Source organism: Canariomyces notabilis (genome assembly GCF_033297395.1).
Source record: "Canariomyces notabilis strain CBS 508.74 unplaced genomic scaffold N656scaffold_1, whole genome shotgun sequence".
NCBI classification, from domain to species: Eukaryota; Fungi; Ascomycota; class Sordariomycetes; order Sordariales; family Chaetomiaceae; genus Canariomyces; species Canariomyces notabilis.
Window position 1 is genome coordinate 1,896,208 of NW_027041823.1, and position 27,304 is coordinate 1,923,511.

General features: G+C 55.4%; 11 protein-coding genes across 11 annotated transcripts; 7 read left to right on the forward strand and 4 right to left on the reverse strand.

Moving 5' to 3' along the window:
- The first annotated feature begins 1,083 nt into the window (after positions 1-1,083).
- On the forward strand, positions 1,084-1,387 carry N656DRAFT_773745 (uncharacterized protein). The gene has a single exon (XM_064814121.1). It carries the CDS (start codon positions 1,101-1,103, stop codon positions 1,323-1,325), a length of 225 nt encoding a protein of 74 aa, XP_064675154.1. The 5' UTR covers positions 1,084-1,100; the 3' UTR covers positions 1,326-1,387.
- Positions 1,388-2,459: 1,072 nt separating this feature from the next.
- N656DRAFT_773746 (CIA30-domain-containing protein) lies at positions 2,460-3,830 on the forward strand. Its single transcript, XM_064814122.1, has 3 exons — positions 2,460-2,764; positions 2,841-3,549; positions 3,627-3,830. Exons 1-3 carry the CDS (start codon positions 2,686-2,688, stop codon positions 3,748-3,750), a joined length of 912 nt encoding a protein of 303 aa, XP_064675155.1. The 5' UTR covers positions 2,460-2,685; the 3' UTR covers positions 3,751-3,830.
- On the reverse strand, positions 3,750-5,530 carry N656DRAFT_49459 (uncharacterized protein). Its single transcript, XM_064809834.1, has 2 exons — positions 5,239-5,530; positions 3,750-5,177 (listed from the first exon to the last, which is right to left on the reverse strand). The coding sequence occupies exons 1-2, from the start codon at positions 5,364-5,366 to the stop codon at positions 3,935-3,937; spliced, it is 1,371 nt and encodes a 456-aa protein (XP_064675156.1). The 5' UTR covers positions 5,367-5,530; the 3' UTR covers positions 3,750-3,934.
- A 393-nt stretch (positions 5,531-5,923) lies between these two features.
- On the forward strand, positions 5,924-9,649 carry N656DRAFT_744040 (uncharacterized protein; the record flags this gene model as incomplete). The annotated part of the gene is made up of 2 exons (XM_064812868.1): positions 5,924-7,799; positions 8,076-9,649. The coding sequence occupies exons 1-2, from the start codon at positions 6,101-6,103 to the stop codon at positions 9,647-9,649; spliced, it is 3,273 nt and encodes a 1,090-aa protein (XP_064675157.1). The 5' UTR covers positions 5,924-6,100.
- A 1,769-nt stretch (positions 9,650-11,418) lies between these two features.
- N656DRAFT_49491 (uncharacterized protein) lies at positions 11,419-13,098 on the forward strand. Its single transcript, XM_064809835.1, has 2 exons — positions 11,419-11,951; positions 12,007-13,098. Exons 1-2 carry the CDS (start codon positions 11,853-11,855, stop codon positions 12,994-12,996), a joined length of 1,089 nt encoding a protein of 362 aa, XP_064675158.1. The 5' UTR covers positions 11,419-11,852; the 3' UTR covers positions 12,997-13,098.
- A 349-nt stretch (positions 13,099-13,447) lies between these two features.
- N656DRAFT_773751 (uncharacterized protein) lies at positions 13,448-14,909 on the forward strand. Its single transcript, XM_064814123.1, has one exon. It carries the CDS (start codon positions 13,551-13,553, stop codon positions 14,472-14,474), a length of 924 nt encoding a protein of 307 aa, XP_064675159.1. The 5' UTR covers positions 13,448-13,550; the 3' UTR covers positions 14,475-14,909.
- Positions 14,910-15,780: 871 nt separating this feature from the next.
- Positions 15,781-16,435, reverse strand: N656DRAFT_698547 (uncharacterized protein; the record flags this gene model as incomplete). Its single annotated transcript, XM_064810721.1, has 2 exons — positions 15,781-16,216; positions 16,314-16,435. The coding sequence occupies 2 exons, from the start codon at positions 16,433-16,435 to the stop codon at positions 15,781-15,783; spliced, it is 558 nt and encodes a 185-aa protein (XP_064675160.1).
- Positions 16,436-17,829: 1,394 nt separating this feature from the next.
- On the forward strand, positions 17,830-20,456 carry N656DRAFT_49589 (general substrate transporter). The gene is made up of 3 exons (XM_064809836.1): positions 17,830-18,228; positions 18,285-18,981; positions 19,039-20,456. Exons 1-3 carry the CDS (start codon positions 18,075-18,077, stop codon positions 20,360-20,362), a joined length of 2,175 nt encoding a protein of 724 aa, XP_064675161.1. The 5' UTR covers positions 17,830-18,074; the 3' UTR covers positions 20,363-20,456.
- A 378-nt stretch (positions 20,457-20,834) lies between these two features.
- On the forward strand, positions 20,835-22,434 carry N656DRAFT_804380 (uncharacterized protein; the record flags this gene model as incomplete). The annotated part of the gene is made up of 3 exons (XM_064818329.1): positions 20,835-21,069; positions 21,316-21,641; positions 21,723-22,434. 3 exons carry the CDS (start codon positions 20,835-20,837, stop codon positions 21,999-22,001), a joined length of 840 nt encoding a protein of 279 aa, XP_064675162.1. The 3' UTR covers positions 22,002-22,434.
- On the reverse strand, positions 21,920-23,257 carry N656DRAFT_773754 (ribosomal protein L37-like protein). Its single transcript, XM_064814124.1, has 6 exons — positions 23,225-23,257; positions 23,138-23,154; positions 22,884-22,911; positions 22,787-22,822; positions 22,598-22,668; positions 21,920-22,514 (listed from the first exon to the last, which is right to left on the reverse strand). The coding sequence occupies exons 2-6, from the start codon at positions 23,139-23,141 to the stop codon at positions 22,369-22,371; spliced, it is 285 nt and encodes a 94-aa protein (XP_064675163.1). The 5' UTR covers positions 23,142-23,154; positions 23,225-23,257; the 3' UTR covers positions 21,920-22,368.
- Positions 23,258-23,653: 396 nt separating this feature from the next.
- N656DRAFT_794051 (uncharacterized protein) lies at positions 23,654-26,989 on the reverse strand (the record flags this gene model as incomplete). The annotated part of the gene is made up of 4 exons (XM_064817231.1): positions 23,654-25,280; positions 25,341-25,808; positions 25,859-26,864; positions 26,932-26,989. The coding sequence occupies 4 exons, from the start codon at positions 26,987-26,989 to the stop codon at positions 23,654-23,656; spliced, it is 3,159 nt and encodes a 1,052-aa protein (XP_064675164.1).
- Between the last annotated feature and the right edge of the window lie 315 nt (positions 26,990-27,304).

Below are 27,304 nucleotides of genomic sequence, written 5' to 3' on the forward strand. Positions count from 1 at the left end.
AATCTCGGTCCCCTAACCACTGAAAGGGACTCCTCAGACTGAAGGTTCGTAACAACGGGGTGAGGTTCGGTAGAGCCAAAGGGTCTACAACAGTTGACACAAGCAAGTGTTCACACAGTAGTATAGACAACTGCTTGCATTGCTTACTGGAGAACCTTCTGAAGGTCCTCCCTAAAGAATGACTATATACTATGTACGGTCTGTTGATCACCTGTGCTCGTGTCCCGAGCACCCTCGAGCACTTACCTGCTCGTCGTGCTATATCTTCGATCACCTCAAGCATTTTGCATGCTGCGAGGCGCTCGCCTGTCTTGGCGGCATAGCACTTCAGCCTTGCCTTGATTGGTCTGCCTGATGTTCCTAAATGATTGGCTCGGGGCTCCCTGCGCCCCGCATGTAGTCTTCTGCTATGCGGCCTGCTGTTGGTTAATTCATAACATACTATTAGACTCTAAGGTTAACGATTCTCCTAGGAGTAATATCTATTATAGTTAGTAGTACTCTTTTAGCTCTAGAGTATTTCCCTAGGGTTAGTAACGCTCTCTAGACCTTAGAACTATACTTTTATAGGAGTAACTTTCTTCTAAGTAATAGTCTATAAGGTTAGTAATGCTCTCCTAACTATAGAAACACTCCTCTAAGGCTAGTTGTCACGAAATAACCATTGTTGGTCACTCAGGGAGGCTGCAGCGAACCTGCAGGGTGAACTGGCAGCCAATCGCTTAATAAGCCAATCAGGAGCTTATCACTGCCAAGGCCGGATTGTCGACAGTGACAATAGGGAGTCACCAGCGACAATGAATTGTCGATGGTGAAGACAGGACAGTCACTCGTGATAGTCGACAGGACGTGGTGAAACAAAGTATTATATATACTAGCTAGATAGTCACTCGTTGGAGGACCTTCAGGAGGTTCTCCAGTAAGCAATGCAAGCAGTTGTCTATACTACTGTGTGAACACTTGCTTGTGTCAATTGTTGTAGACCCTCTGGCTCTACCGAACCTCACCCCGTTGTTGAGAACCTTCAGTCTGAGAAGTCCCTTTCAGTGGTAGGGGACCGAGATTCGTCACACTTATACACCTCTGTTACGAATAACCACATGGGCGGCCTGGGAGGCTGCAGCCGCATGGGGTATGGGGCGTGCCCCAGCCAACCATTCAAGAACAAGACAGATGCCAATCACAAGGGGAGCGTGCGGTCTTGGCATTGCTCCCGAGGAGCGACGGGACAAAAGGACGCTCCGAAGAGCGATGGGAGCGTGATGCGCTCCCAGCGCTCCACAAAGGGCAAGCTTAGGACAAAAGGAAACTCTTCAGTATATTAGCTAGCTAGTCACTCCCTCAGGGGGGGACCTCCAGGAGGTTTCCCAGTAAGCAATGCAAGCAGTTGTCTTTACTACTATGTGAACACTTGCTTGTGTCAATTGTTGTAGACCCTTTGGCTCTACCGAACCTCGCCCCGTTGTTGAGAACCTTCAGTCTGAGAAGTCCCTTTCAGTAGTTAGGGGACCGAGATTCGTCACAACCTCTCTATTTAATGCTAAAATCCTACTAACCAATTGCTATAGGATTGTACGCTTTTTTCGCTTCTTCGCCACTTATTCTCCTAATTGTGCTCGTTGTTTCCGTTGTGTACTATAGGTTTGCGATGCTCCCGCCCTTGCGCGGCTGCTAGCGCCCGCAAACCGCCTTGTAGTACGGTAAGTGTCATGCGTCTTTATAGTATAGGTAGCTCTAACAGCGATGTAGTAGTCCGAGAAAGATGCTTGTACCTTACCGTCGCGCCCTATGTCGGGCCGGGTTGAAAAAGCCCACCCCAAGAAGTCGAAGAATCGAGCAGAAATACCCCCCTATAAGCTTAGCCGGGTTTACTAGCCCCAGTCAGGGGTTCCATCCTCCTACAGAGATTTTCCACTTTTCTATCCACCTACCTACCAATTGACAACCACCACGAATTCCATCACCACTTTAGCGTACGCGTATACGGTGCCCAACTGAGGTTCTTCCAACAACCGTGCACAGAGTGGAACTACACAGTAATTTCTGAATGCCAAGACCAACTTGAAGTTCAAATTGCTGAGGCTCCCCAGAATTGCCCTTTGCAAGTGCTCCCACAGATGCAAACTTGAGAGAAGTTGACTGCTCGAGCGCTTACGGATACATGCTGGTGTCTTCAGTGACAAATGCTATCATTCTCTGCACTTCAAATGTACCGGGGAAACTTTGCTCTGGATTTCTAACCATCTCCAACATCAATTGTTGTGACGACACTGCCGAGTTCATGCAAAACCCGTTTCAAATCTCAAAAGTAAACCCAAGGTAGACCGTGATGCTGCCAGCAAAGTGACAACTTGTGAAGTCAAAGGCAACTTGCACGTGGTTGAGGCTGAGCATGTATGTAAGGCTGTTGGTGTGGGACCACACCCCTGGCGTGCATTCAGTGGATTCGATGACGTCCAGCAAAATCCATCTCATTGGACTGGCGAGTTGAGGGGCCAATCTTTGAGTGTTCCTCCCAGGTCGAGCGCGCGATCACCTGTTCCCTCAAAAGTAGCCTGCGGCAAGGACCAACAATAATGTCCACGGAAACATAGGCCATCGGCCCTCTACCAATATCAAAATCCATATAATTGCTGCAGGAAAGTTGGCCAACAGTTCGGTCCGGCAGCAGCGACCTCGCCCACCATGCAGGCCACGAGGACCCTGATGTACAAGGGCTTCTTCGGCCGCAGCCTCGACGAGTTCAAGAGGCTCTCCAACATTGGTATTTACTGACAACGATTGGACCTCCCTGGCCGTAGAACGCTGCGCTGACTCAGAGAATTGCAAATGTTCCGCAGTCATCAACCTCGAGGGCATCAAAGGCGCGCAGGGGCCCTACGAACTCCACAGCTTCCGCGACCCAACATCCATCCAAGACTGCAAGACCATGTCCGACGTTGAAATAGGCGGCGTCTCGACATCCAATCTCGACTGGGTGCCGTCGTCATCCGGCACCCCTCCTCCCTCCCCCAACTCCCCCGGCTACGCCCGGTTCCACGGGACCATCTCGACCCAACTCCCCAAAGACCGACCGGACATCAAGCGAACGGGGTACGCCGCATTTCGAACACGCGACCGGCCGCCGACCATCTTCGGGCGTAGCCTATGGAACATGGATCCGTACGTGTACCTGGCGCTGCGCGTCAAGTCGGACGGGCGGAGCTACTTCGTCAACGTGCAGACCGAGTCTGTCGTACCCACAGACCTGCACCAGCACCGGCTGTTTGTCAAGAAACCGGGGGAGTGGGAGACGGTGCTGATCAAGTGGAACGACTTTGTGCGCACCAACCACGGCTTCGTCGTCGAGCCCCAGACCGAGATCATGCGCCAAAAGATTCGCTCCGTCGGGGTCGGGCTGACCGACAGGATACCGGGCCCGTTTGAGCTGTGCATCGAGAGGATATGGGCTACCAATGATGATAGCGAGGCGGCGGACGCGGACGATGCCGTGTCGTTGTTAAGCTCGAGAGAGGGGGAGCTCAAGACTAAGCAAGGGCAAAAAATCGCGTGGAGAAATCAATAAAAAGGAGAGGAGGCGAGTGCTGTCCGTCATGCTGTTCAAAGCAGCTTATTTACATGAAGAGGCCGCAATTTCATACCTTAAAATATATGGCCGAGGGGGTACTGGTGATCTGGAAAAGACGCAGGCTGCTAGAGGCCTCAGCGCTGCTGGCGAGTTGGGATTATCAAATACACCAACACACCTGAATCTTGTACATATTGATGATCTATCCTGTACGAATACAAGCAACTTCATCAGATTGGAAGAGGCCGAAACCTCTCAACTATCACATTTGTTCATTCCCACGCTAAGCCAACAAACCCCCAAGCTCTATCCCTTCCAGCGCCGATGCAGTAAAGCCCTAACGCCAAAGAATGCTATGCCCACAACTCAATACAGTGCCGGCCGAGATAGATAATCAGGTACTGACACCATCCTTGCCCCGATCCCTGGAAGTAACAAGTCAGTCTTATCCTCTGCTCCAATCGTAAAACAAGCAGCACAATCGATTGGATGGCATTGTACATACCATTCCCGCTTCTCCCCAGCCTTACTCCACCGGACATCCTCAATATCCTTCTCCCCGCCGCTGCCACTCTTCTCCCACTTCCTAATCTGCTCCTCCGTGAACCCGGCCGCCCGCAGCCGGTCCGCGCCCTGCTGCTTCCATTTCTGGCGGTCGCGGTACGCCTCGACTGCTTCGTCCCAATCGTCGGTGTTGTTGTTGTTGTTGTCCTCAGGCTCCAACAGCTCTGATGCTGGATCGTAGTCAGCCGCGAACCGGCTGTCCAACGCCGTAGCACCAGACTTGATAGCACCCCTCCCGCGGGTCCGGACGGGTGGTGGTAATCTGGATGAGGAGGAGGAGGAGGACGGGGGTAAAGGGCCGATCAAGTCTTCTAGCGGGTCTGAGTCAGAGCTGGAGTCGTCTTCCTCGATCCGTGCGGATCTATCATGACGTGATGGACGGCTTGCGGATGGGTCTTTAGAAATATCGCCACGACGCGGTTGAGTGTGGGAACCCATTTCCGCTTCGTCCGCGGTTAGTCGGCCGTACCGACTTCGCCTGGAGGATTCGGCGCCGATCAGGTCGTTATTACTCCTGTCTGACTTCTTGCGCCGCGACTTGGAGGAGCGATGCAATTGCTCGTCCTCGTCGGTGCTGTTAAGCGGAGACCTATCACGGTATCTCCGATCTCGTCGTGGTGGGGAGTGTGACCTCGGCCGGCGGCGGCCAGGCTCGTCTTTGGTTCCGTCCCCCCTCTTCTTTCGGTGCGACCGATGTCCCTCGTCGTCTGTATCTTCTCCGCCCTTCCGCCGGTGGTCTTGTTTTTGGAGCTCCTCCGCGTCCCTTCGGCTATCCTTTTTCACCCTAGAACCACTGTGTCCCTCTGCCCCGCTACTCCGCCTGCGACCCTGGAGGATGGAGGATATGTCGCCCAACTGCCGACGTCTGATGTCCGAAGCGCTGGGGTTAAGCTTGCGCCTCTTTTTCTCCTCCGATCCGGTCAGGTCGTCGAGGCGCGCCTGGGCTTCGGCGGTTTCCTTCGCCAGGAGGGCGGCATTGTGGCTTGTGGTCTCCTTGATGATGCGTCCCAAGAAGCGGGTGTTCGGCTTTGCTTTATTTGAAGGTCTATCCGAAATGAGTTAGCTGTCTGTATATGCTCTGGACTGCGCCGACTGGAGGTACCAACTTGGCAGATCTGAAGGCCTCGAGCCCCATTGATGAATACTTGGCTGACGCCTGGCTCGCCTCTTTCGCTAGAATCTCGGCCACAGCATCGTCAGTGAGAATCTCATACTGGGCGCGATTTCTGTCCATATCTTTCGAAGGAGAAGAAGAGATATGCAAAATAATTCACGTCGGAAGAGAAGGGAGAAGGCAAGGAAAGCAAATTGTAGACCCCATCCTGTGAGGAGCCGTCGGCGTTGAAGTTGGCCCCGCTGATTCCCTTATCGGTTGGTTTACAGGCGGGAAAATCAGCGGCCAGGGTCCCTAGATCAGCCCCACAAACCGTTCTGCAGCCCTAGATCCAGACTCACTGCCCTGCTCAATTAGGTAACGACCTGGGCGCAGTTTGGAGCAGCTATCCAGCAGTAGTCTATTTGGTAAATCTAGGACAACTACTGTATACTGCCGTGCATTTGCAGTTCTTTCAAGAATTGATCAGAAGTGAATGTTTGATTTATGGGTTCTGAAAGGTGAGCATTGAATTGAGATTACCTTACCTGAATCACAGTACTGTGTACGATAGCAGATAAGCTGCATCGCAGCACTGCAGCTCAGGTGCCCCGCTAGCTTGGACGGGCACGGTCCCACAGGCCAGGGCAATTCACGTCTTTTGCCTCGTCGGAGCGCCCCTCCCTCCCCAGCCACCCCACGCACACGGCACACCTGCTCTGTCCAGCAAGAGCTGCAAGACAAGCTCTCTTCAAGCAACCCTTCCAGGTTGGTCCAGACAGCACGGACCAATGTGCCCGCGGGCTGCACACATCGGACCTCAATCAATGCGACGACTGAGAGTCTGAGACTCAGCACATCTCGAGGAAGCCAAGATGGATGCGCTGCAGCTCAAGGACGAGTTGGGCCAGATTAGCGATGCCCTCAGGGGTTATCTCGAGCACGGTATCGCCGCCAATCGCAAGGTGCAGCCGCCGCGGACGAAGGCAGGACGAGATCTGCTGCAACAACTACTGGGCCGCCTCGATCATGTCTCGAGCCTGGTCGATGTCCACCAGAGACTCCTCCCACCACCACCATCACCATCACCGGTCCCACTGCCTGCTGCAACAACACCTCAAGCATCTCATCATGACTCCCCCGTCCCACCACCCCAGCAGCAGATTCTAGCACCCCCGGTTGGGATTCCAGATGCTCCAAAGGAAGAGGTCCCGCCTGTTGTCGTTCAACCAAAGTCCGACGCTCATCCTCATACAGCTACGCCTAATCTCATGACCACCAATCCTTCAAGCGCTCAATCCCCTAGTCCTCCTGTCCAGCACCACAGCCCCCCAAGTCAGGCCGGTCCTGAGATCAGACTGAAGGATGGATCTGTCTACTCCAGCCCACTGCTCTCCGAGCACGCCGCTCCCCTCTTCGATTGTACTTACCAAGATATCCGCGTCCTCAATGAGGAACTCTTTGAGCTGTACTCGAGCCATCCCATTGTGAAGGAACGAGGTTATTTCAAGCTCCAAGTCCGGGACCTGCCCCCCGTTGCCGTGCAGAAAGTAGCTCGCCCGAGCAAGGACCATGCCACCTCATTCTGCTACAAGGCCGACCGGCTCGGCCTCGTCAAGGTCGACACGGGCAAGCGACTCAAGTTTGACTCACCCCATCTCCCACTGCCGCTGAGCACCAAGATGGACTGGTCACTTGACGAGCAGCGCGATCTATGGAACACCTCCGCTGCAGACCCGCCAAAAGGGACACGCCCCTACGTTATTGGTAACCCACTATTCGACGACGTCGAGCTTTCTCCGGGGGAGAAGCTGCGGCGCAGAGGTCGGACGCTCCTTGAGGGCATCAATACTCAATATGTATACTTCAACTTGACCGGCAAAACCATCACGACAATGCACAGGGAGGATGCCCATGTGCGATCCGAGAACCTCCTCCGCTCTGGCCAGCACAAATTCTGGTGCTTCATTAAGCCCGCCTTCTCCAGGAAGTTAGAAGAGCGGATGGCAATCGAGTATCCAGAGATGCGCCGCTGTTCGCAGGCCGTCAGACACCTTAGCCGCAGCATTCCTCCGGCCCGGTTGGATGACTGGGGAATCGAGTACACTCTGGACTACTGCGTACCTGGACAGGCCGTCGTGACAGAGCCAGGGACATATCACCAAGTCCTGAACCTTGGGCCGAATTACGCTGTCGCCATTAATCTGGAATACAGCTCGTCACCAGACATGCCTCTCGATTATCGATTCTGTGACAGACTCTGCCCTGACAAGTTCGCCATCTCCGCTGACGACTTCCGGATTTATGACAAGCCAGAACCTCCTGCGGAGGCAGAGCTACCGCGCACTCCTGAGTCGTCAGGCTCACAAGAGAGGCCGGCTCCGGTTTCGGCTCCAGAAGGCACCGCCTTGATGCCGCCCGGAGCGACGGTGTCCCAGCCTCCTACGCAATCAGCAACACCGCCCCCTGAGAAACATGAACAGCATTCCCACCCCCCCACACAGGCCGTTAAGAATCTAGCAAGGCTGCCTCTGCCTCCGCAGGAGGACAAGGTCAACCCGCCCCCACCAAATGGTTCTCTTCCTATGAGCCCCCCTATACCTCAATCTGAACGGAAGACACCATCCAAGCCTGAATCTGCTCCGCAGCCCGACACAACCGCCCATCGCACAGAAACAGAAGCCCGATTTGTGCCGATTGATCCGCAGCTGAGCCAAATCGGGGCTGGGCCCCTTGCGCCGCCGTACTTGCCAGACTGGTCCCCGCCGACTTCCAGCCCTCAGGTTGAGAACCCCTGCGCTCCTTCGCGAGCTCAGAACTTGTCTCCAGAAGGCCAAGCCCATTCTCCAGAGACAATTCTGCGCGCTCCTTCGCGAACTCAGAACTTGTCACCAGAAAGCCAAGTCCATTCTCCGCAAACAGTTCTGCAGCCCCCTCTGCTAGCTCCCCCGCGAACCCAGAACCCCTCTTCGGAAGCCCAAGTCCACTCTTCACAGACAGTTCTGCAGCCCCCTCTGCTCAGCAGGCCGCAGGGCGAACTCTGCTGCTCAAAACCAAACTGGGAGGAATTGCCGCCGATAAGGAAAACAGCAAGGATGATCAATCCCAAAAGACGAACAGAGACGCCGACGCCGACGAAGTCAAAGAGGCAACGGGTTGAGGAGGCCCCTACTCCTCAGGATCCTCCACCCATCGCTGCTTTTGAGCATCTCGCCACGCTCCTCCGGCATCGAGAGAGCACCAGCGTCGAGAGCCAGTTCGTCGAGGCGCTTTGCGGCAAGTCGGCATTTGAGCGCCTCGCACACCTGGTTCGCGAATGGAGACGGTACTCCAAGTCCACACCTATAATGCTGGGCGGCATGAACCTGGGAAAGTCAGTCGACGAGTCGATGCAGGGGTACCCAGAACTTCGCGTGTTTCTCTTGCGACTGTTCAAGTTGAAATTGTCAGAATGCTTCGAAAAAGCCATGGCCGGAGCTGGGCGGCAGCTCTCAGCGCAAGGCCTAATGGACGGTATGCTGCGGATGCTGAAGTGGGACGACGCAAAACGGCACAAGCTGCACGATTACCTGCGTGAAGGCAAATGCTGGAAGACGATCTGCGACAAGCACGACGGCCTCCTCTCTCTCATGCCCACGGAAAACGACGACTGCCTGGATCTGGCGTTGTTTAAGGACCAACTCGCGCGTTTCCATAAGGGTCTCGACACAGAGTTTGTACGCAAGATGTGCGCCGCGGGCAGCACCTTGCAAAAGTCAATGTGGGACTATCTGGAACTGCCCGAGTTCGTCTGGGAGTCGGCCACCACCACGTACCTTTCCGCGGACCAGATCCTGCCGCTCCTGGCGCCGTTCCGTCTTCTCAAGTCAAACTATTTTGACTACAGATGCTACTACTGGCCGAAACCCGCCCGCTGGCACTGGAGCTGGCCCATGGACCCGACGTCTGTCATGCCGGGAGATCAACCCTGCGACCTCTGCACTCTCAAGAGCAACACCAAAACCTGCCGCTGCATCGACACCAAGGTGCCCCGCATCCCGCGCATCTCAGACGACAGGTCCAAGGGCCCCGGGATCCGCGCCGTCGGGTCCCACAGGGCCAACGACATACTCGGCGAGCTGGTCGGGGAGCTGGTGCCCCTGGGCGCTTTCCCGGGTGACTGGACCATGGACTTTTGCAGGCCGGACCTCGACGACGAGCCCGTCGCCGCCATTTACCCGCGCCGCATGGGCAATTGGGTCCGAAAAGTCTGCCATGCCAGTACGAATCCTTCGGCCGTGTTTCGGGTCATGAAGATTTCCGGCCGGTGGAGGCTGATGCTTGTTGCCGCGAGGAATATTGGGGACGGGGAGGAGATTACGGCGAAGTATGGACGGGGGTTTTCCAAGGAGCTGCCTTATGACCTTGTTGAGGGGTTGCGGTGAGTATTGAGTATAAGGATGGGGTGGTATGCTATGGGTATGGGATGGTATCTGGTATTTGACCGAGGTTTTTAAGTTACTTATTCCTTGAAGTGGAGGAATGCTGGTGGCTTCTATTGCCGGTTGTCTTATGTATGGGATGGATGGTATTGTTTATCTAGTTCTTCTTTTTTTTTGTTGCAAGACAGGGTGAAAAGGGAGGAGGAGGGAGGTCAGGCAGGGAAGGGAAGGCAAGGGAAGAGACGTGGTGCACTGGTGAGCTTGGGCAGCCGCGGCCCGTTTCGGCTCTGTCTGCAGCAGGGCGGCTCCATCGCCTCTCGGAGCGGACCAGTCCATCCGAGAACAGAAAACCGAGGGCCAGCCGGCTTAGATATTTACCAACCTGGCTTACCTAGCATTCCAGGGTTTCACCATGTACAGTAACTGTTAACTTTTTCAGACAGCCGCCAGAGCTGTGTGGCTGATTGCTAAGTAGTTTTAGTAGTACTAGGTAGTGTCTAGGGTTTCGTTGAAGATACAGCGGGATAATGGTTGTCGGTTTTTAACCTTTCCAGTCCAGTTTTGGATTGTCTTCGCCCTGTCTCTTTGACTGTGCTGAGTCTATGAGGACAGCGAGTGTCAACAGGGCGATCCCTCATTGGAAGTCGAGATTCTTAGAACGGGTCTAACACCTTTGTCATGTCTGGACATAGTGTAACTAGGCTTGACTTGAGACATGAGGACTGGGCAGAAGAGTTGACGCAAAGAGGTTGATATATGATGTATCAAAAACCGTGAACGGAGCACAAGACTAGTAAGTACCCTACATGCATATACATTGCGTCTGCCGACTTGGTTTACAAGATCACCTTACCTAGGCTATTCGTTTCTGAGTTGAAGATGAGTGGCATAGGGCGTCTAACCAGACAGAAGGGTGTATACTAGTACTGTCTCTGAGGGCCGAAATCTGTCGGGGAAGGGGAGCTACCTTTCCTTCCCTACCTACATTTGCAGGAGTATTACAGTCACTTGAAGTCATAGCCCACTGTGTTTGTGGCATGGTTGCGGAGGGAATTATCGGAGTGGAAGGTGTGTTAGCCGCGATTGGATTCTCAGACGTGGTCTGCCCCGGCATCTATCTTTTCAGTAACCTTCTGCAGGCAGCTCCTCTTCTCAGGAAAGGTATGCAGTGTTGTTGACGAACGGCGAACTGCTTTCTTCCAGTTGGAAAGTGCTTGAACGGCGGGGTTGCCCGATTCGGGTTTCCTTTTTGATGCGATGCGGATAGCGACAAAAGCTCCGGGGTGCATTTGGGGAAGTGTGACTTGTTTGTTTTCCCCAGCCTCCAACGCCTCCATCCATTGCTATTCAAGTGAGGCCAGGCGGCGGTAGCTGCATCATCTTGCATTCGCACGAATGTAGGTATTCGGAGTAGAAAGCCTTATCCGCTCGCCTGTCCTGCTAACCTTCTTCTGTGGCTTGCAACATATGCTGCGCGGCGTCCTCGGCTGTTCTGGAAATAGGCAATGATGCATGCATGCAGTGGGGTACTGTTATGTATGAGCTGGGCCCTTCCCCGGGGTGAGACACTGCGATTCTGCATATTTCAACAACCTGTCCAGTCAGCGTTGCAGTCTGGCAAAAGCCCTCTTCCGGCGGGGAGGCGGACGAATCAGTCTGCTATGCTATGTATGTACAAGGTTCTTCTGATCTCCGTATGGTCGCATGGTCTCTAGTGATCCATCGCGTTCCTACATGGCGGCCGCGGTAGCGTAGAAAAGGGAAGGCCGAGTTGGGTATAAGACGGTGCAGACGAACGGCTGCGGATCGCTGCCCGATTCCCAGCTAACGGTAGTACCGGCACTCATTGCCGTCGTCTAAGCTGCCGGCCCGAGTAAAGAAGAGCTGTCGGGTTGGAGGCGCACTGTAGTTGCACCCCTTGCCGGTGCGCTCAACTTCGAGCCTGAGCCTGTCCCTTCTGCATGTCTAGCTTTCTCTGCTAGTGTGCAATGTCATGTGTCAGGTCAACACTGTCCGAGATCGACAGATGTCGAACCTGCCCTGATGCGACGATGCCACCCTAGGAGGGATCGAACCTCTGCTTTGCTCACTCTCCAGTGACCGCCCTCATCTTCACTTAGATGGGATCTCGTAACCAGATCCATCTCCGCCTGAGCAGCTTCGTTGCAATTTTGGAAGCACCAGCCCTTGGGTAAAAGGAACCGAAATGGCGCCGCGAGCAGCGAGTAGGCCAGAAGGCCCAGTGGCAGTGCAGGCAGCTGATACATCCAGCAGCCAACACAGACGAGAACTCCGCCGCTATTCCGTACAAATCACCAGTCCTGGTCAAGCAAGCCGGCTTCCGCTGACGTTTACTGCAGCTACCCATGGCCATGTTGAACTACCCAAGCTCGTGGCTCTGGTACGGCCGGAGAGCGCAGCAACCACCTTTTGCCCGTATTTCCCGGCCACCTGGCAGAGCCCAACATGCGGCACCCGCCGCCATAGGAGCCAGGAACAGGACGACATGCCAGATAAATGGATGCGGAAAGGTCCTCCCACCCGCGGACGCGGCAGCGGTGGAGGAATATGCCATGGAGCACTTGCGCCTGATCCGGCCGTGGACGAGCGTGATGATACACGCGGGACAGCTCACGGCCAACGAGCTCCAGCAGTACTCGGGCTGCTGCGAGGGGTGCGGCGAGACGTGGCCGGCGCGACGCTTTCTCGCCGAGCACGCTACGGGTGACAGCAGCGCATGCCGAGAAGCGACAGGTACAGGTCCGATTAGCGCGCAGGCGCACGCCAAATGCTGCGTCCTTCGGGACCAGACGGAGCGCAGCCTGCCCCAGGTCTCGATAAAAGCCGCGGAGCAGCCCATCATCAGGGTGGAATGGAGCAAATACCCCGCGGGACTGCCCATAAGCCGCACGAGCACGGCATACATCCTGTCGAGCGTCGGGGCAACGGGTTCCGAGCAAGGCACGGAAGCTCCGGTGGCCGTCTACCGGCCAGTGCCGATCGGCGACGTCCTGGGCACGACGGGCGAGTTCAAGGCAGCACACGTGGTAATCCCACGCCCGTTACAGAATCATCAGGGTTCGTTCCCCTCCGGCCCGCAGCCTGGACAAGCAGCTGCGTTGCCTCCTCCACCTGCCATCAGGACGCGAGCGAGTTCAACGACATTCGAGTTCCTGCTGGTTTCACCTCATCCATTTCCTGCTAGGCAGCAGATCGGAGCCGAGGTACATACGCCGCAGACTGACAAGATCGAGCCGGCGCCGGACTGGAACGGAGAACTGGAGGATGAGGACGAGACAGGCTCTGACGGCGATGAGCAAACGTGGAGCGACAGTGTGGATGGGGAGTGAGCCTAAGCTCACAGTTGAGGGCGGCCCCGAAACTCGACCTGGGTGACAGAGAAGGAACTGATAATACACTGCATGAGAAGCTGGAGAGCTTCGTCTTTATTAGTTTCAGTTTTCATTCATTGATCGAAAACAGGCTTTGGATAAAGATTTTTGATGTTAAATCCCGCATCAATGCTGACCACTAAGCGCTCTAGGTGACAGGTCATGTCACACAGCATTACGACCGCGATCCCGTCCCACGTGCTGGTGGTTGTATCCCGCTGCCATGGCGCTGTTTGTGTGATGATGGGAATCGATCGGGTAGGAGAGAGTGAGACGGCCAAAGGAGGGTGTGGCACAAGAAACGATGTGGAGGGTCAGTTAACGGTCAAGGGTTAGGGTAGTTATCCGTCTTATCAAGTAGACCCCACTTCAGCCCAATCTGGAAAGAACGTCAACAAACAGCTGGCGTATTAGCGACAACCATCTTCTTTCAAGACCTCACTGAAGCCATTCGCAGGTATTGTGCCTACAATCCAAGACACTACCGGAGCAATACCCAGACGCAAGTTGCAATGACTCGCAGAACCTCGCCCGCCAAACCCCAACCCGACGGGCAGCGCGCCGCCTCGGTTCTCCGGGCTCTCGACGAGCTGGAGTCTGCCTCGGGGGAGGAGCAGCTCACCATGATCAAGATCAGCGAGCCCATTTCGTCAGCAGTCTCACACGCCGGCAACAGCAGCACCGCAACAAACCCCGCGATCACCGCCCGCACATCAGATGTCTCCACCGCCTCGCTCGACGCGCCCACACCCTCCTCTCTCGAAGCCGACCTGGAGCACTACAAGGAGCTCTTCGCCAAACTGCGCTTCTCGTACGTGGAGCAAGTCACCAAAGAAAAATTCATCCGCGCCATTGTCGGCGACCCACCCCTTATCGTCACCCCGCAAGAAAACGCCGACTTGGAAGCGGGCAACCTCGAAGCCAAAGCCGCGCTCAAGGCTCTCAAAACCGAAGTTGCTAGCACCGTCGCACAACTCGAGGCCCGCGGGAGGGCCCTCGCCGCGATGTACGAGCGGGTGCGCGCCGACAAGGCCCGCCTGGCTGAACTGCCGGGCCGTATTGAGGGGCTTGAGAAGAGCGTCGCTGAGCTCCGCCGCGCGGCAGGACCGGAATCGGGACAGGGGATGGATATGCCCCTGGGCAAGACGCGCGAGGTGGTGGAGCGGAAACGGGCCGACCTGGCGGGCCTCGATAGGCAGTTGGAACAGCTGGCGTCGCTGGCGCCGAGGAAGAGGAAGGAGGCGGAACGTTTGCGTGCGGAGGTGGCAGCGTTGGAGAATAAAAAGGTGCATAGTGCGGCTGCGGCGAGGGAGGCTAAGCGGAGGAGGGAGAATGCGCAGGGAGGGGTGGAGGATGAGTTGGAGGCTAGGGGTAGGTGGTATAGAGCTTCGGAACTGGTGTTGAGAAGGGTGCTTGATCTGGAGGATGTAAGGTAATGCTGCGAGTGGGAGGTGTGATGGTTGGGATTCTTTCTCTGATGGCGTTTTTGAGGGTGGTAACTAAAGGGTAACAGGGTTATGGACAACGGGTCTGGGAAAAGGATCGCGCAGAGGGAATAGGTTGGGTTGGACCGGTCGGCGCAGGTTAGGTTTGATTTGGCGTTTGGGAGTCGCAGTGGGTTGGTTACTAGCATTCACATCGGCATCGCCTCGAGTTACAGTACATAGGTGCATGAGCTCTGTGATGCTGTTGAGGGTTAGTTCCGGAGTCATTCTCTGTAGCTCTGTGTCCATGGCTCGAAATCAGTGGGAGATCACTTCAGTGCTCGGGTGTGAGGCCGGCCTGAAGCGTAGCGTCTAGTGATACGACCAACCCTACGACGCATGAGAGCTGGACCTTAGGCACGACAGACAATTAAGCTCAGAGCACACAGATAAATCCTGCAATTACAGGACAGAGTCTGAAACCTCATGGATTCTCCTTCTAAAGCCATACCGTTGTTGTACTGACTGACCTGGTTCTATGGCAATACAAGGGAAGGACGGACACAGCAAGAAAGTAGAAGGGGGAAAAAAAAGGTGAACAGAGCTGTTAGATCCCCCAGAGCCCTCAATCCCCCAGAAACCCTCAAGGCTTTTCACAGAGTTCGACACAAATTCAGCAAGTACTGTCTACCACTAAGACGTTGTACCCACAAGCCAATGCCAGCAGGGTACCATGAACAAGCCTTCCAGCCCAGTCTTGTAAAAGACCAGGTGGCACAACGTGCGAGAGTTGAACCCACAACCTCTGGTGAATGACCAGCAGTCAATACCAATAGGTAACAAGCTCGGTTCTAGGGTTGGTAGTAGGGGTAATAAATTCGTGCCATATAAAGCCGCGGCGCGTGTTTGCGGAGGCAGGTACGCGGCAGCTGACCACTACCACTGACCGGGCCGACCAGAGGTTGCACCTTCACCGGCTTGTCTTCAATATTATGACAGATTCAAGGCCGGGAACCTATGCTACCATCTCGCCTGACGATATCCCGCGACTCGATGATTGCGCTCGGTTTCGAGTGTTGCTCGAGCCATGACCCCAAGCCATTGGGCTTTGATCCCCTTTGCTGCCATCGATACCGCCGCATCAAAACTTCATCCAACGACATGGCAACTCTCGTGGAGGTCAAGCCGGGAATACTAGCATTTCTGTCGCAGGGGTCTTTCGGGACTTCGTCAGATTGGCCATAAAGCAAATCCTCTATCGGAACGGCGTTCTTACGATGCAACCAGCTAGACCATCGGGCTACAGGGAGAATAATAATCATCTCGACCTGCCGAAGATGGCTCCAAGAAGATTCGGCCCGGGCCCCCCACCCCCGCCGCCGCGGTTCCCATGCCGGCGGGCCTCGGTCCTGATCCACTCCTCAAGGAACTTGGGATCAGCCAGCCGCCTGCCGTCGGTGACCTTGGTCTGGACCTGGGCCTCGCCGGCATCGAAGCTGAGCAGCGTCGGGACCGAGTTGATCATGTAGGTGAGCCCGAGGCCGGCCGACATGACGTCGGGCGAGTCGTACTCAACGGCGCAATACGCCACGCCGCCCTCGGCCTCGCCAACCCCGGACTCGACCAGCTCCTGCACCAGGGGCGCCACGACGCGGCATGTTGAGCACCAGGATGTTGTCCATAGAGTCAGGAGTGGTGTTCGTGCGGAGGAGGAGAGGAGTTGGTAGGTGTGGAATTGATCAAGGTTGCGGACTCTACCGCGTACGTGTGTCAGTTTCAGTTACCGTGCAGCTGGTTGTCCATTGGAGTTGGGATGGCTTGAGCCTGTGACATGTAAGTGATGAGACTCACGCAGCGTAGACTTGATTCCGGCCCGCCAAGCGACGTGATGTTGAGAATCTCAAGCATAACCCGGGTTTTGGGCATGTGAGAGGCCGCTTGGCAAGAATCGGACGAATGGAGGACAGATGCATGATACAGGATCAGATTGAAGGTACGTGCAACATGTGATTATCGAACGAACTAGAATGAAGATGTAGTTGATGCAGAAGCGTGAATGATTGATCGAGCAGTCGAGCTTGACCTCGAAAGTTCTGAGATGAGCTCATGGCTGCAGCAAGATTGGCACAAGCATGGGATTGGCCCAAGCGTCTGCCTGCTTATGACACCTTGAACAAGCACACTACTCTAAGGTACATTGTGCTATACGTTTGGCAAAGGGAGCAAATAGCCGTAGTTGACGTTATGTATCTTGACAAGGAGAATTCAAGCTACCAACATTGTAGGTGTTCTTGTACGTACGTTGACTCTCGGAATCACCCTAAGCAACGTTCAGTGTAATGTACGAAGTATGTACCAACCTCACCGCTCCCGCATCTCATGTGCCCTTGTTGCGTCATTGTGCATGCGGGGCGTAGTCCAAACTGTTGGAGGCGCTGGAGGGACCAATGTCACCAATCCGCCTCGATGGGTGTCACAGTGATCCTCATGTGAGGCGGGCGAGTTTGACCAACCGCTCAGAGGACTCTCGTTCCTCCCTCATTTTCAACTGATGATCGATGTCAGTTGCGCTCACTATCGTAGACCTCATACAATACACGTGTAGGTACGAAGGAAACGTCAAGTCTTTCCTCACCGCAATGGAGTTTAGCGCATCACCACGGCAGCCCCTCAGTAATCGGACCAACCATTCAGGGTCCAACGCGGGGGCGCGTTAGGTGGGGGGCCGGAGGGTTTTCGGTCGGTTTCCTTCTGAAGATCGGGTTTATCCCCGTTTAACTGTCTCGACGGATCATAGGTAAACCCACGCTTATCTGTTTCGAAGATCCTGCCAATTGCAACTGCTCATCTGAAACACTGGCCAACCGCAAATGTTGCCATCTGATTCTTTTGGAGGCAAATTTCCTTGCTTACCTCTCCCTCCAAGACACAAGGTTAACGTGTTACGGAGGATCTGCTGTGGTTTGCTGCAGCTTGATTGCGGGGCACTGTCGCCTCGAAAAGTCACCCATCTCGGGTGCTGCGTTTGGCCCAGAAATAGCAGCTGACAGGCATCACCATTTTTTATGACAGATTGTCCGCCTTCTTTACCTGGGTTTGCTTCTTGGCTCCCTCTTGGCATGGGATTTCTCGAGGATGGATGGTTGGGGTCCCATTGACCGGTATTGACCCACGTGCGGCGTCAAAGAGACCCTGCGGTCTACGGAGTACATAGACGTATGTTATCTCGGATTCCGGCCTCGTCCCTTTTACCTCCGTGTCTCTGTAGTCTCGCCTGTCCTTATCAGAAGCCAACTCTCCGCAGGGTGTAGGCGATAGTGCCTACGGCGGGACGAGTCTTGGGAAGCTTTTGAGATAGGCTCAATCAACTGCGAGTTGGAGTAGCACAAGGCGACACATCGCCTGCCTGTTTGAGACATCGGTAACCCTCGACGTCAGATCGTGCAGACAGTCCGCATCGCCGCCGGCGTTAGCCTGACAGTTCAGGACCGAATAGTGCCTCGGGCAGGTGCTCTCTATATATCCTTCTTAAGCTATTTATTTGGATACCATTTTCGTTTCATTTGCGCGCTTTTGGATTCGTCCGAAGAGCGGGCCGCTTCTTGGACGGCAATGGTCTTAGGCACGGGCAACCGGCCGCAAGGTCGGTCATGGCGGTCACTCTTTGCAAAAAGGTCATCTGAGGACCAAGGCGGCCTTGACAAGCCCGGGCCTTCAAGATGGACCATGGGCATCCTCGAAGACAAGGAGACCATTGAAGTCCCAGGTATGTCTCGACGATTACGCGAAGTAAACACTTTGAGTGTCTGACTTTAAGGACAGGTTCGGTGCTGCTGTTGGCCGCAGACCATAATGAACCCCTGGGGCTACGGAACGCGCCGGCCAGGACCTCCCACTCGGCCATCCCCGCTGGCATACCGCGGCAGATTGAGCCGCCTACAGAGCCCCAGAAAAAGACGACCAAGGACGGCAAGATCATCTTGGATCCTCAGCCTGACGATTCCGTCAACGACCCGCTGAATTGGCCCGCATGGCGGAGAGATTTAGCACTGCTGTCCCTCGGTCTCATTTGCATGGTCGGCGGAGGCACAACGCCCCTCCTCGCCGCGGGCTTCACAGACGTCGCCCACGATTATGGCGTTGATGTCCACAGCGTCTCGCTGACGACGGGCCTGTACATGATGGGCATGGGTCTTGGATCCGTCATATTCTCGCCCACCGCCATCCTGTTCGGAAAGCGGCCGGTTTATCTCTTTGGCGCGGTTCTGTTCATGGCGACATCCATCTGGTGCGCCGCCTCGCCCAGCTTCACGTCGCTTATCCTGGCGAGAATCCTTCAGGGCGTCGCGGTCAGCCCGGTGGAATGTCTGCCGTCGGCCACCATTGCAGAGATCTTCTTCTTGCATGAGCGCGCTTTCCGGATTGGCATTTACACCCTGTTACTGCTCGGAGGCAAGAACCTGGTTCCTCTCGCGAGCGCCGCCGTCATCCAGAATATGGGGTGGCGCTGGGTTTTCTGGTATGCGTGACTTGCCCCCTAGCGCACTGTTCAACCATCACTGACGATGTCATGCAGGATTGTGGCTATCATTGTGACATTCTGTGGCATCCTTGTGTTCTTCTTCGTGCCCGAGACTTTCTGGGATCGGGCGCCTGTCCCGCGATCGCGAAAGGCGAGGCCAGGGTTCCTTCGCCGGTTGTCAACCAAGCAGAACGTTCCCCAAGTAACGAAGCCTTCAGCCGCCAGCCCATCGGCTGATATGGCGGCTCAAGGCATCCCATCACCAGCACTCCCCACGCCGAGGACACTCCGTGTCGGGTTCATCGAAGATGGAGTCGTAGATGGCGTTAAAGAGGCAGACGCAGGGCACAACGCATCTGGCGAGACGGCTGATAGCCAGTCTCCTGAGAAGCACAATGCCGACGTGAAAAGAACTGTCACCGACCCATATCCCACGACAGAGTGTCTCCAGGTTCCTCCGACGACCGAACCGCAGCACCCTGCTCAAGCCAAGCTAGCGCCGCCCGAGAGTCCTCACTCAGACATGGGCCACGCCCGCAAGGAGCGGTTCCACGACACGGACAGCGAGTCGCAATCCATCCGGACAATGGGCCCCCCAGCTTACACCGCTGCCCTGCGCGACCAGCCGCGGCTCTCCTTCGTGCAGCAGCTGAAGCCCTTCAACGGGCGGCTGAACAAGGACAAGTGGCACAAAGTTGCCATCCGGCCGCTGATTCTCTTCTCCTATCCCGCCGTCCTCTGGTCGTCGGTGGTCTACTCGTGCTCAGTCGGCTGGCTGATCGTCATCTCCGAGTCGGTGGCCGTCATCTACCGCGAGGGCGGCTACCATTTCAACGCGCTGCAGACGGGGCTCGTGTACATCAGCCCCTTTGTGGGCGGCATCCTGGGTTCGGCCGTGGCCGGGCGGGTGTCAGACGTCATTGTCAAGGCCATGGCGCGGCGCAACGGGGGTTTGTACGAGCCCGAGTTCCGCTTGGTCATGGCCATCCCCATTGCCATCACCACAGTGCTGGGGCTCATGGGCTTTGGCTGGTCGGCGCAGGTCAACGACCACTGGATGGTCCCGACGGCGTTCTTTGGTATCATCTCGTTCGGCTGCTGTTTGGGGTCTACGACGAGCATCACTTTTTGTGTTGACAGCTACAGGCAATACGCTGGCGAAGCCCTCGTGACGCTCAACTTTAGCAAGAACGTCCTGCACGGGCTTGTTTTTAGCTTGTTCGTCACGGGGTGGCTCAAGGATGACGGTCCGAAGACTGTGTTCATGTGGATCGGCATTATTCAGCTGATCCTGCTGCTTTTCTCTATCCCCATGTACATCTTCGGGAAGCGGGCGCGTATGTGGACGGTGCGGAAGAACTTTATGGAGAGGTTCTAGGCGAACACGACGGCATGTGGTTTTTATGATGATGGGGTTTGGCATGTTTGAATCTTCCTTTTTGGCATTCGCTCGTTGCATAGCGTGTCCTCGCATACGGAACGGTGCATATCAGAGGTCTTGGATACCTCACGATTATTGATGGTGTTTGGTGCTGGTGGCGTGGTAACGGGATACACTTGGTATAATGCATGGTATGGTAGAGATATACACCTCAGTCATGATCAATGTTGGAACAGTTCAGAAGAGTAACAACAGCAGTATCTCTATCCCCGTCTCTCATCCGCTGATCAATGCCGTGATGTCGGGTAGGTGTTGATGAGGGAGACTGGGAGAGTGGTCCTCGAACTACCCCACTGTCTCGCTTATCTTATCGTTCCATCCCACCACCAGAAGATCCCTCGGCTCCCTATCAGTGAGCTACCCCACTAACAAAGCTCTCCCTCGCCATTGCCTTCAGAAAGAACCAAGCATGACCTCCCGCACAACCCCTCCCCTCCTCGAGCCGTACCTCCTCGGCCCGCACAACGACAATGCCAACGACAACGACGCACCCACAGCAGCCCTGGTGCTGGTAACGGGCGTCATCGGCGCCTCAACCAACTGGCTCGTCCTGCGCCAGCTGCACTCGCTGCTCAAGCCGGCCCCACCACCATCATCATCATCCTCATCGGCGGCTACAACCACAGAATCTTCCGCCGAAAATGGTTCGACACCAGCAGCAGCAGCAGCAGCAGCCGTTGTGCTGGTGAGCTTCCTGCGTGACTATGCCTTCTGGCGCGACAGCCTCGCCCGGCTGGGGGTGGACCTGGAGGGCGCGGCGCGCAGGGGCCGGTTCGGGTATGTTGACGGGCTGGGGGCGTCGCTGGGTGTTGGGTCAGGACAGGGGCAGCAGCAGCTGAGTACGGGAGGAGGACGGAATGCGCCACTTGCAGCGAGACCCGGGGGAGCAGGAGGAGCAGGAGGAAAGGGGTGGATGCGGACTTTGACGGCTTCTTCTATTACTAGTCATGGAAATGAGATTGGGATTGGGTCTGCCGTCACGGTTATGCAGGATCTGAGCAGGGTGGTGGGGGAAGTGTTGGAGTTGCTTAGAAAGGGGGCGTCTTCCTCAGGTTCTGGTGTGGATGGGAACGGGGAGGGGAAGGAGAAGAAAGTGGTTCTCGTCATTGATGGTCTGGACTTCTTGCTGGCTGTTGCTGCGCCTGCAGGCTCAGACTCTCAGAGCGACTCACCCCCCGCTGTTGTGGTGAGGGATGCGTTGATGGATTTGAGAGAGGTATGTCTTGACTCCCGTGCTATGGCGGAATCGAATCACACGGGAAACAGGCGCTGACAGCAGGTGATGCCTACAATGCAGCAAACGGACGCTGCCGTCGTCACATTGGCTGCTGACGACCCCCTTATCAAGGAGCAACAGACCACTCTCGAAAAGAATCATGCCTGGCTGGCACTGAGCTTAGCACATGAGGCGGATACAGTGCTTAGCCTGAGGTTACTGGACACCGGCACCGCAAAGGATGTAAGCGGCGTCATCAGAATCACGCATGGAGGAGGGAATCTCGACACAAAAGACCACGAGTATCTGTACCATGTCGCGGGCGACGGTGGTGTTCGAGTATTCGAACGAGGCCAGTAATAGACGATTGATACCCCAGTAATTCCAAGTCACATTCTTGGGCTCCGCGTCACGCTGGAGCTTGGGCCTTTTGACCGGCTGATCTAAAGTCTTCGACGCATGTCGAAGAAGACTTCCGCCTCGGCCCCTCATACAGACTCCGCAGCATGAAGCGAGAAATGTGCCTGGTTCGCAAACGTTACGCCGTTTTTCATGACCGTTGCTGCATGCTTAGACCGTTGAACCTAGTCCCGCGTGAAATCATCCCATTTGTGATGTAGCAGCAAAAAGCGAGAAGGTCCGTCCGAAAAGTGTCCAGCCCCTATTACACCGCTCGCCGAAAACGACCCGTCCCATCGTCCACGCCCCCGTCTGCCAAGACAACCCTTTATGAAGAAGAAACCTTAGGTCCGTGGGCGTCCTTGGGTACGCCAGTCCGGAAGCCGTTCCTGAACCGCCTGGAGACTGTGCTGAGGTACCGCATCCGGCCGGTGCCGGTGGTCTTTCTGCGCTTCGCCTTCTCGGACCAGTTGTCTGTCGCGCCCCTTATGTCAGCGATCGGCTTCCCCCAATCTGTTGCGTATGAAGTGGAATATTTGCGCATGTTGGAGACGTACACTTGCGTGTCTTCGCGGCCGGGTAGCCGCACGAAGCGCAAACCTTCTTCTGGTTGTGGAGGGACCGGCGGCTGGTGGAAACAATACGTTGTCAGTTCCTGTCTCGCAACACGGAGTCATGCTCTCCGTAATACGCTCGCATCGATAGCTATCGTATCGTCGGTCGAATCGAGGTTCGGATCGACTTACCCGCAGCGTCTGCAGAGACCGTGGGTCTTGTTGTGGCTGAGATGGCGGTTAGCGATCATTTGGAGGTTTATTCCCCGTTTTGAAGCATTCAACATACCGCTTGCCGAAGCTGGAGGTACCCTTAGCTGTCGTGGAGTGTCAGCACAACTTCCCGCTCATGCAATCCAAATGTTCGTCGAAAAGCGCCGGGCAAAGTAGCGAGGAACGAGAACAAGATGCATTTTCAATCCAACAGCCACACGGCGCGTCGGAAACGAGGAATCAGGTGCTCGGTATCGGGGCAGTGAATGGCATCGGGATATCGGGCGACCAAGATAACGGACAATCGCAATGGAAGAGGGTCCAACGTACTCATTTTGGCGGATGCTCTACATCACAAAGCAAACTATGTTAGAATTGTACCTAGCTGTAGAATGTATGGCGGTGGATAGAACTTACCTGCTTCGTCGTCGACAGGGAGCGTGGTGATGAGGTGCAGGTTCTCACAGGTCTGCGGTCGCGAAATTTTGGGAATGTGTGGCCAAGCGTTTTCCGTCGTTAGGGCTGTTGAATGCTCCAGCCATATGTGGCTAAATCTGTGCTGTGGCTGAAGAATCCGACTCCACCTTTCTTGGCGATGCCCCACAACGACTACACAGTAGAAGCGGGATCTTGCTCGACTTGTGAAGGCGCGATCAATGACCATTCCGTCGATTCTGGGCGTATGGAGCAAGTCCACCTACGTGCAAGCCTACAAGCATACAGCACGAATAGGGAAAGGGAGAAATAGAAAAACGCTTCCGATCTATAATGACACAAGGGAGTATCGACGAATCTAACGTCCAGAGCCAGTGTCCCTTTCCCTCAAACGCCCAATCCAGCATCAAGCTATGCGCTATTCGCGAGCTTCAGCTTGCTAAACTCCTGCAAAGTTCTCTCGTAATTCTCCTTGGCTGCCTGGGCATCGGCCAGCTTCTTCTTCTCCGCCGTCAGAACCACATCGCTCACCTTCTCAAAGCCCTCGCGTCCCATCAGCTCCTGCTGCTTTGTGATCGCAACGCTCGTCTTCTGCAGCTTCGTCGTGATCTTCTTGATCTCGGCGTCGAGATCCTTGATCTGCTCACTGACTTGCAGCAAGACAGCCACGTCGGCAGAGACGACATAAACAGCACAGCCCTTGGGAATTGCAGCATCGTCGGCGTCTGGGCCGAGGATACTAACCTCTGCGATGCTCTTCCCAGACAGTGTCTTGATAGATTGGAGCTGTGAGCTGACCTTCTCCAGGCTAGCAGCTGAAGACGCCTTGATGAATGCGCGTCCATCTGAGCGAATGTTGTAGTCGGCAGAGAGAGAACGAATACCGCCTGCACACCGGAGTCCAACTTCGTAGTCCTCGGCGTCCGAGGGGAAGTCAAGAGTGCTGTCTGGCTCGGGGTACGGCGCAAGCATGATGGATGGTGCCACGGCCTCCGCGGTGCGTGGCAGCCGCTGCCAGAGCTCCTCCGTGATGAAGGGCATGAAGGGGTGCATGAGACGCAATGCGACATCGAGTGTCCGGTATAGGGTCTGCTGAACGCTCTGCTGTTCCTCAGGAGAACCATCGCTCAGGATGCCCTTGCTGTTCTCGATGAAGACGTCACAGAGTTCGTCGTAGAAGAATTGATACGCAAGCTTGGTACTGGTGGAGAACTGGCGGGCTTCAAGTGCTTCGTTGATGCCCTTGACCGCAGCGTTCATACGATGCAGGATCCACCGCTCCGGCAAGGAGAGAGCCGATGTGTTGAGCTTGGGATTCGGGACGAAATCCCGAGGCAGTTTACCCAAGACATACTTGCTCGCTTGCCACACCTTGTTGCAGAACCGCCGGTAAGCGTGCATCACCTTGATGTCAAAGTTGATGTCGCCACCTCCCGTGGTGTAGGACAACAGGGTGAACCGGAGGGCGTCTGCTCCGCACTCAGGAATACCGCCGGGGAATGCCGTCTTCTGGTACTTGGTAGCGCGCTCAACCTCATCTTCCTTCAGGTTGCCAGTGAGAAGCTTGGCGTGGAGTGCCTCGAGCTCGATTCCATTGATAATGTCGAGGGGATCAATGACGTTACCGAGCGATTTGCTCATCTTTCTGCCCTCAGAGTCTCGGATAAGACTGTGACAATAGACCTCCGTGAAAGGGACCTTGCCGGTTAGCTTGAGACTAAGCATGATCATCCGGCTGACCCAAAAGAAGAGAATATCCCATCCAGTCTCCAACATGCTCGTCGGGAAGAAGTTCTTAAAGTCGCTGCTCTCGGTATTGGGCCAGCCAAGGATAGACATGGGCCACAGTCCCGAGCTGAACCAGGTGTCGAGACAGTCAGGATCCTGCTCTAGGCGGAACTTCTTGGGCGAATACTTCGCCTCCGCCTTGGAGAGCGCCTCTTCCTGAGTCCTTCCAACAACCCAGACAGACTTATCGGTCTCGCGATCATCTTCGCCCTCAAAAATGACACGATAGGCCGGAATACGGTGGCCCCACCTGGAAGACACAATTAGCGGGGAGAATACGGACATACATGAAAAACGGCGCGATACTCACCATAGCTGTCGAGAGATACACCAGTCGTTAACATTGGATAACCATCTGACATAGGATCTCCGTGCACTTTCGGGCGAAATCTTGATTTGGCCCTCCTCGACGACCTTCAGGGCTGCGTCGGCCATCTCATCCATGCGAACCCACCACTGCGGCGTCATATACGGCTCAATGACATCCTTTGACTTCTCGCACAAGGGAATAGTCATTGCGTTCGGCTCCTTCTTGACAAAGAGGCCGCGCTTTGTCAACTCCTCGACGACAGTATACCGGGCGTGGAATCTTTTCTGCCCTTGAAACATGGGGCCGGCATTCTCGTTGAGCGTTCCATCCTCATTCAGGATGTTGATGAACTCGAGATTGTGCCGTTCACCGAGCTTGTAGTCGTTAAAGTCATGTGCGGGCGTCAGCTTGACGGCTCCGGTACCGAATTCCGGATCGACGTAGCTATCTTCGACGATAGGCATAAGGCTGTATCATGTCAGTATGACGAAGTTTAGTTTGCTCAGACTTCCACTGACCGGTCTGTGAAGGGATGGCGCGCAAATTTGCCAACGAGATGTGCGTAACGTGGGTCTCCGGGGCTGACGGCAATACCACTGTCGCCCAGCATGGTCTCAGGACGGGTCGTCGCGACCTCAATCGTCAGGTCGGTGCCGTCGATGGGGTACTTGAAGTAGGTAAGGACACCGAACTCGACCTTTCGGTCATAGCCCGGCACATCGAGCATGGTGCGGCCTGTGATCTCCTTATTCTCCACCTCAAGCGAGCTGAGCGCGGTTCTCAAGTGAGTGCACCAGTTAACCAAGCGGCTGGATCTGTAGATGTAGCCTTCGTCGTGAAGGCGACAGAAGGTCTCCATGGTCGCGGCGGTGAGATTCTCGTCCATTGTGAAGGCCTCGCGGCTCCAGTCCATCGACCCTCCCATCAGCCTCTGGGCATTATTAATCCTCTGATGATATTCACCCTTCCACTCCCAAACGAGATTCGTGAAAGCCTCACGGCCAAGCTCGAGGCGGGTTTTCTTCTCCTTCTTCCACAGCATCTTCTCGACCACAGACTGGGTTGAGATGCCGGCATGGTCACAACCCGGCACCCACAGAGCAGAATAGCCCTTCATGCGGTACCATCTGATCAAGGTGTCCTGGAGAGAGTTGGCCAAGGCATGACCACAGTGGAGTGCGCCTGTGACATTCGGCGGCGGCAGAGGGATAACGAACCGCCCAGCGTTCTCGGACCGAGGTGGCTGCGGCTGGAAGAAGCCGCTCTTTTCCCACCATGCGTACCACGCAGACTCGACGGCTTTGGGATTGTAGGCTTGGAAATGCGGGTGATCGAAAGATTGGATAACCTTCTTCTCGCCGGCGGGAGTTTGGTCCTCATACTGAGGAAGGGAGGGGGCCTGGGCCTTGGGAGCTGGCTGGGCAGCGGCTTTAGGAGCGGGTTGCTGCTGCTGCTGCTCCTTCAGCTTGGCTTGCTTCGCGGCGAATTTGGCTGCTTTATCGGCCTTGGCTTTTTCCTTCTGCTCTGTGAATTCCCGGAGGATCAGTGTCTGCTTGCATAAAAGCTCCTCAAGATGTTTTTAAATGCTTACCATTTTTCTTTGGAGCTTGCGCATCCGCTGCAGCGGCAGCAGCCGCGTCGGGTGCCATGTTTGCTGGTCGTTGGAGAGAATAGAATCGAGGCGACGGCAGTATGTATGCCGATGGAAGCTTGAGCAGAGATACCCGTCTCAGGCTGACCAGTCGCCTCGACGAAATCAGCATCCAGAACTTATAGAGGGGTCAATGGTCAGGGAGGGGCAAGGAGGTGACTCTTCCAGAGGGGCCTTTGGGCGTGCAACAATTTTCTGCCGGGCAAGGAGGGGTCGATGCATGAGTCAATGGAAGTTGGTTGGCTAATTCTGAGCCCCACATCTAATGCGGCCGCAGCCCGCAGCACCTAACCCTGGCTACGGAGTACCTACA

Excerpts from the sequence above, each read along its gene's own strand:
- N656DRAFT_49589 (XM_064809836.1), top strand. The coding sequence starts at position 18,075 with ATGGTCTTAGGCACGGGCAACCGGCCGCAAGGTCGGTCATGGCGGTCA. Across the intron at positions 18,229-18,284 it reads GGAGACCATTGAAGTCCCAG|GTTCGGTGCTGCTGTTGGCC; the intron begins GTATGTCTCGAC and ends CTTTAAGGACAG. Across the intron at positions 18,982-19,038 it reads GGGTGGCGCTGGGTTTTCTG|GATTGTGGCTATCATTGTGA; the intron begins GTATGCGTGACT and ends GATGTCATGCAG.
- N656DRAFT_773754 (XM_064814124.1), bottom strand. Across the intron at positions 22,823-22,883 it reads ACCTCCAGCTTCGGCAAGCG|CCACAACAAGACCCACGGTC; the intron begins GTATGTTGAATG and ends CCGCCATCTCAG. Across the intron at positions 22,515-22,597 it reads GGCCGCGAAGACACGCAAGT|ACAACTGGTCCGAGAAGGCG; the intron begins GTACGTCTCCAA and ends GGGGCGCGACAG.
- N656DRAFT_773746 (XM_064814122.1), top strand. The coding sequence starts at position 2,686 with ATGCAGGCCACGAGGACCCTGATGTACAAGGGCTTCTTCGGCCGCAGC. Across the intron at positions 2,765-2,840 it reads CAAGAGGCTCTCCAACATTG|TCATCAACCTCGAGGGCATC; the intron begins GTATTTACTGAC and ends AATGTTCCGCAG. Across the intron at positions 3,550-3,626 it reads AAGCAAGGGCAAAAAATCGC|GCCGCAATTTCATACCTTAA; the intron begins GTGGAGAAATCA and ends TTACATGAAGAG.
- N656DRAFT_773751 (XM_064814123.1), top strand. The coding sequence starts at position 13,551 with ATGACTCGCAGAACCTCGCCCGCCAAACCCCAACCCGACGGGCAGCGC.
- N656DRAFT_773745 (XM_064814121.1), top strand. The coding sequence starts at position 1,101 with ATGGGCGGCCTGGGAGGCTGCAGCCGCATGGGGTATGGGGCGTGCCCC.
- N656DRAFT_49491 (XM_064809835.1), top strand. The coding sequence starts at position 11,853 with ATGGCGCCGCGAGCAGCGAGTAGGCCAGAAGGCCCAGTGGCAGTGCAG. Across the intron at positions 11,952-12,006 it reads GAGAACTCCGCCGCTATTCC|CTACCCATGGCCATGTTGAA; the intron begins GTACAAATCACC and ends CGTTTACTGCAG.
- N656DRAFT_49459 (XM_064809834.1), bottom strand. The coding sequence starts at position 5,366 with ATGGACAGAAATCGCGCCCAGTATGAGATTCTCACTGACGATGCTGTG. Across the intron at positions 5,178-5,238 it reads GAGGCCTTCAGATCTGCCAA|ACCTTCAAATAAAGCAAAGC; the intron begins GTTGGTACCTCC and ends CATTTCGGATAG.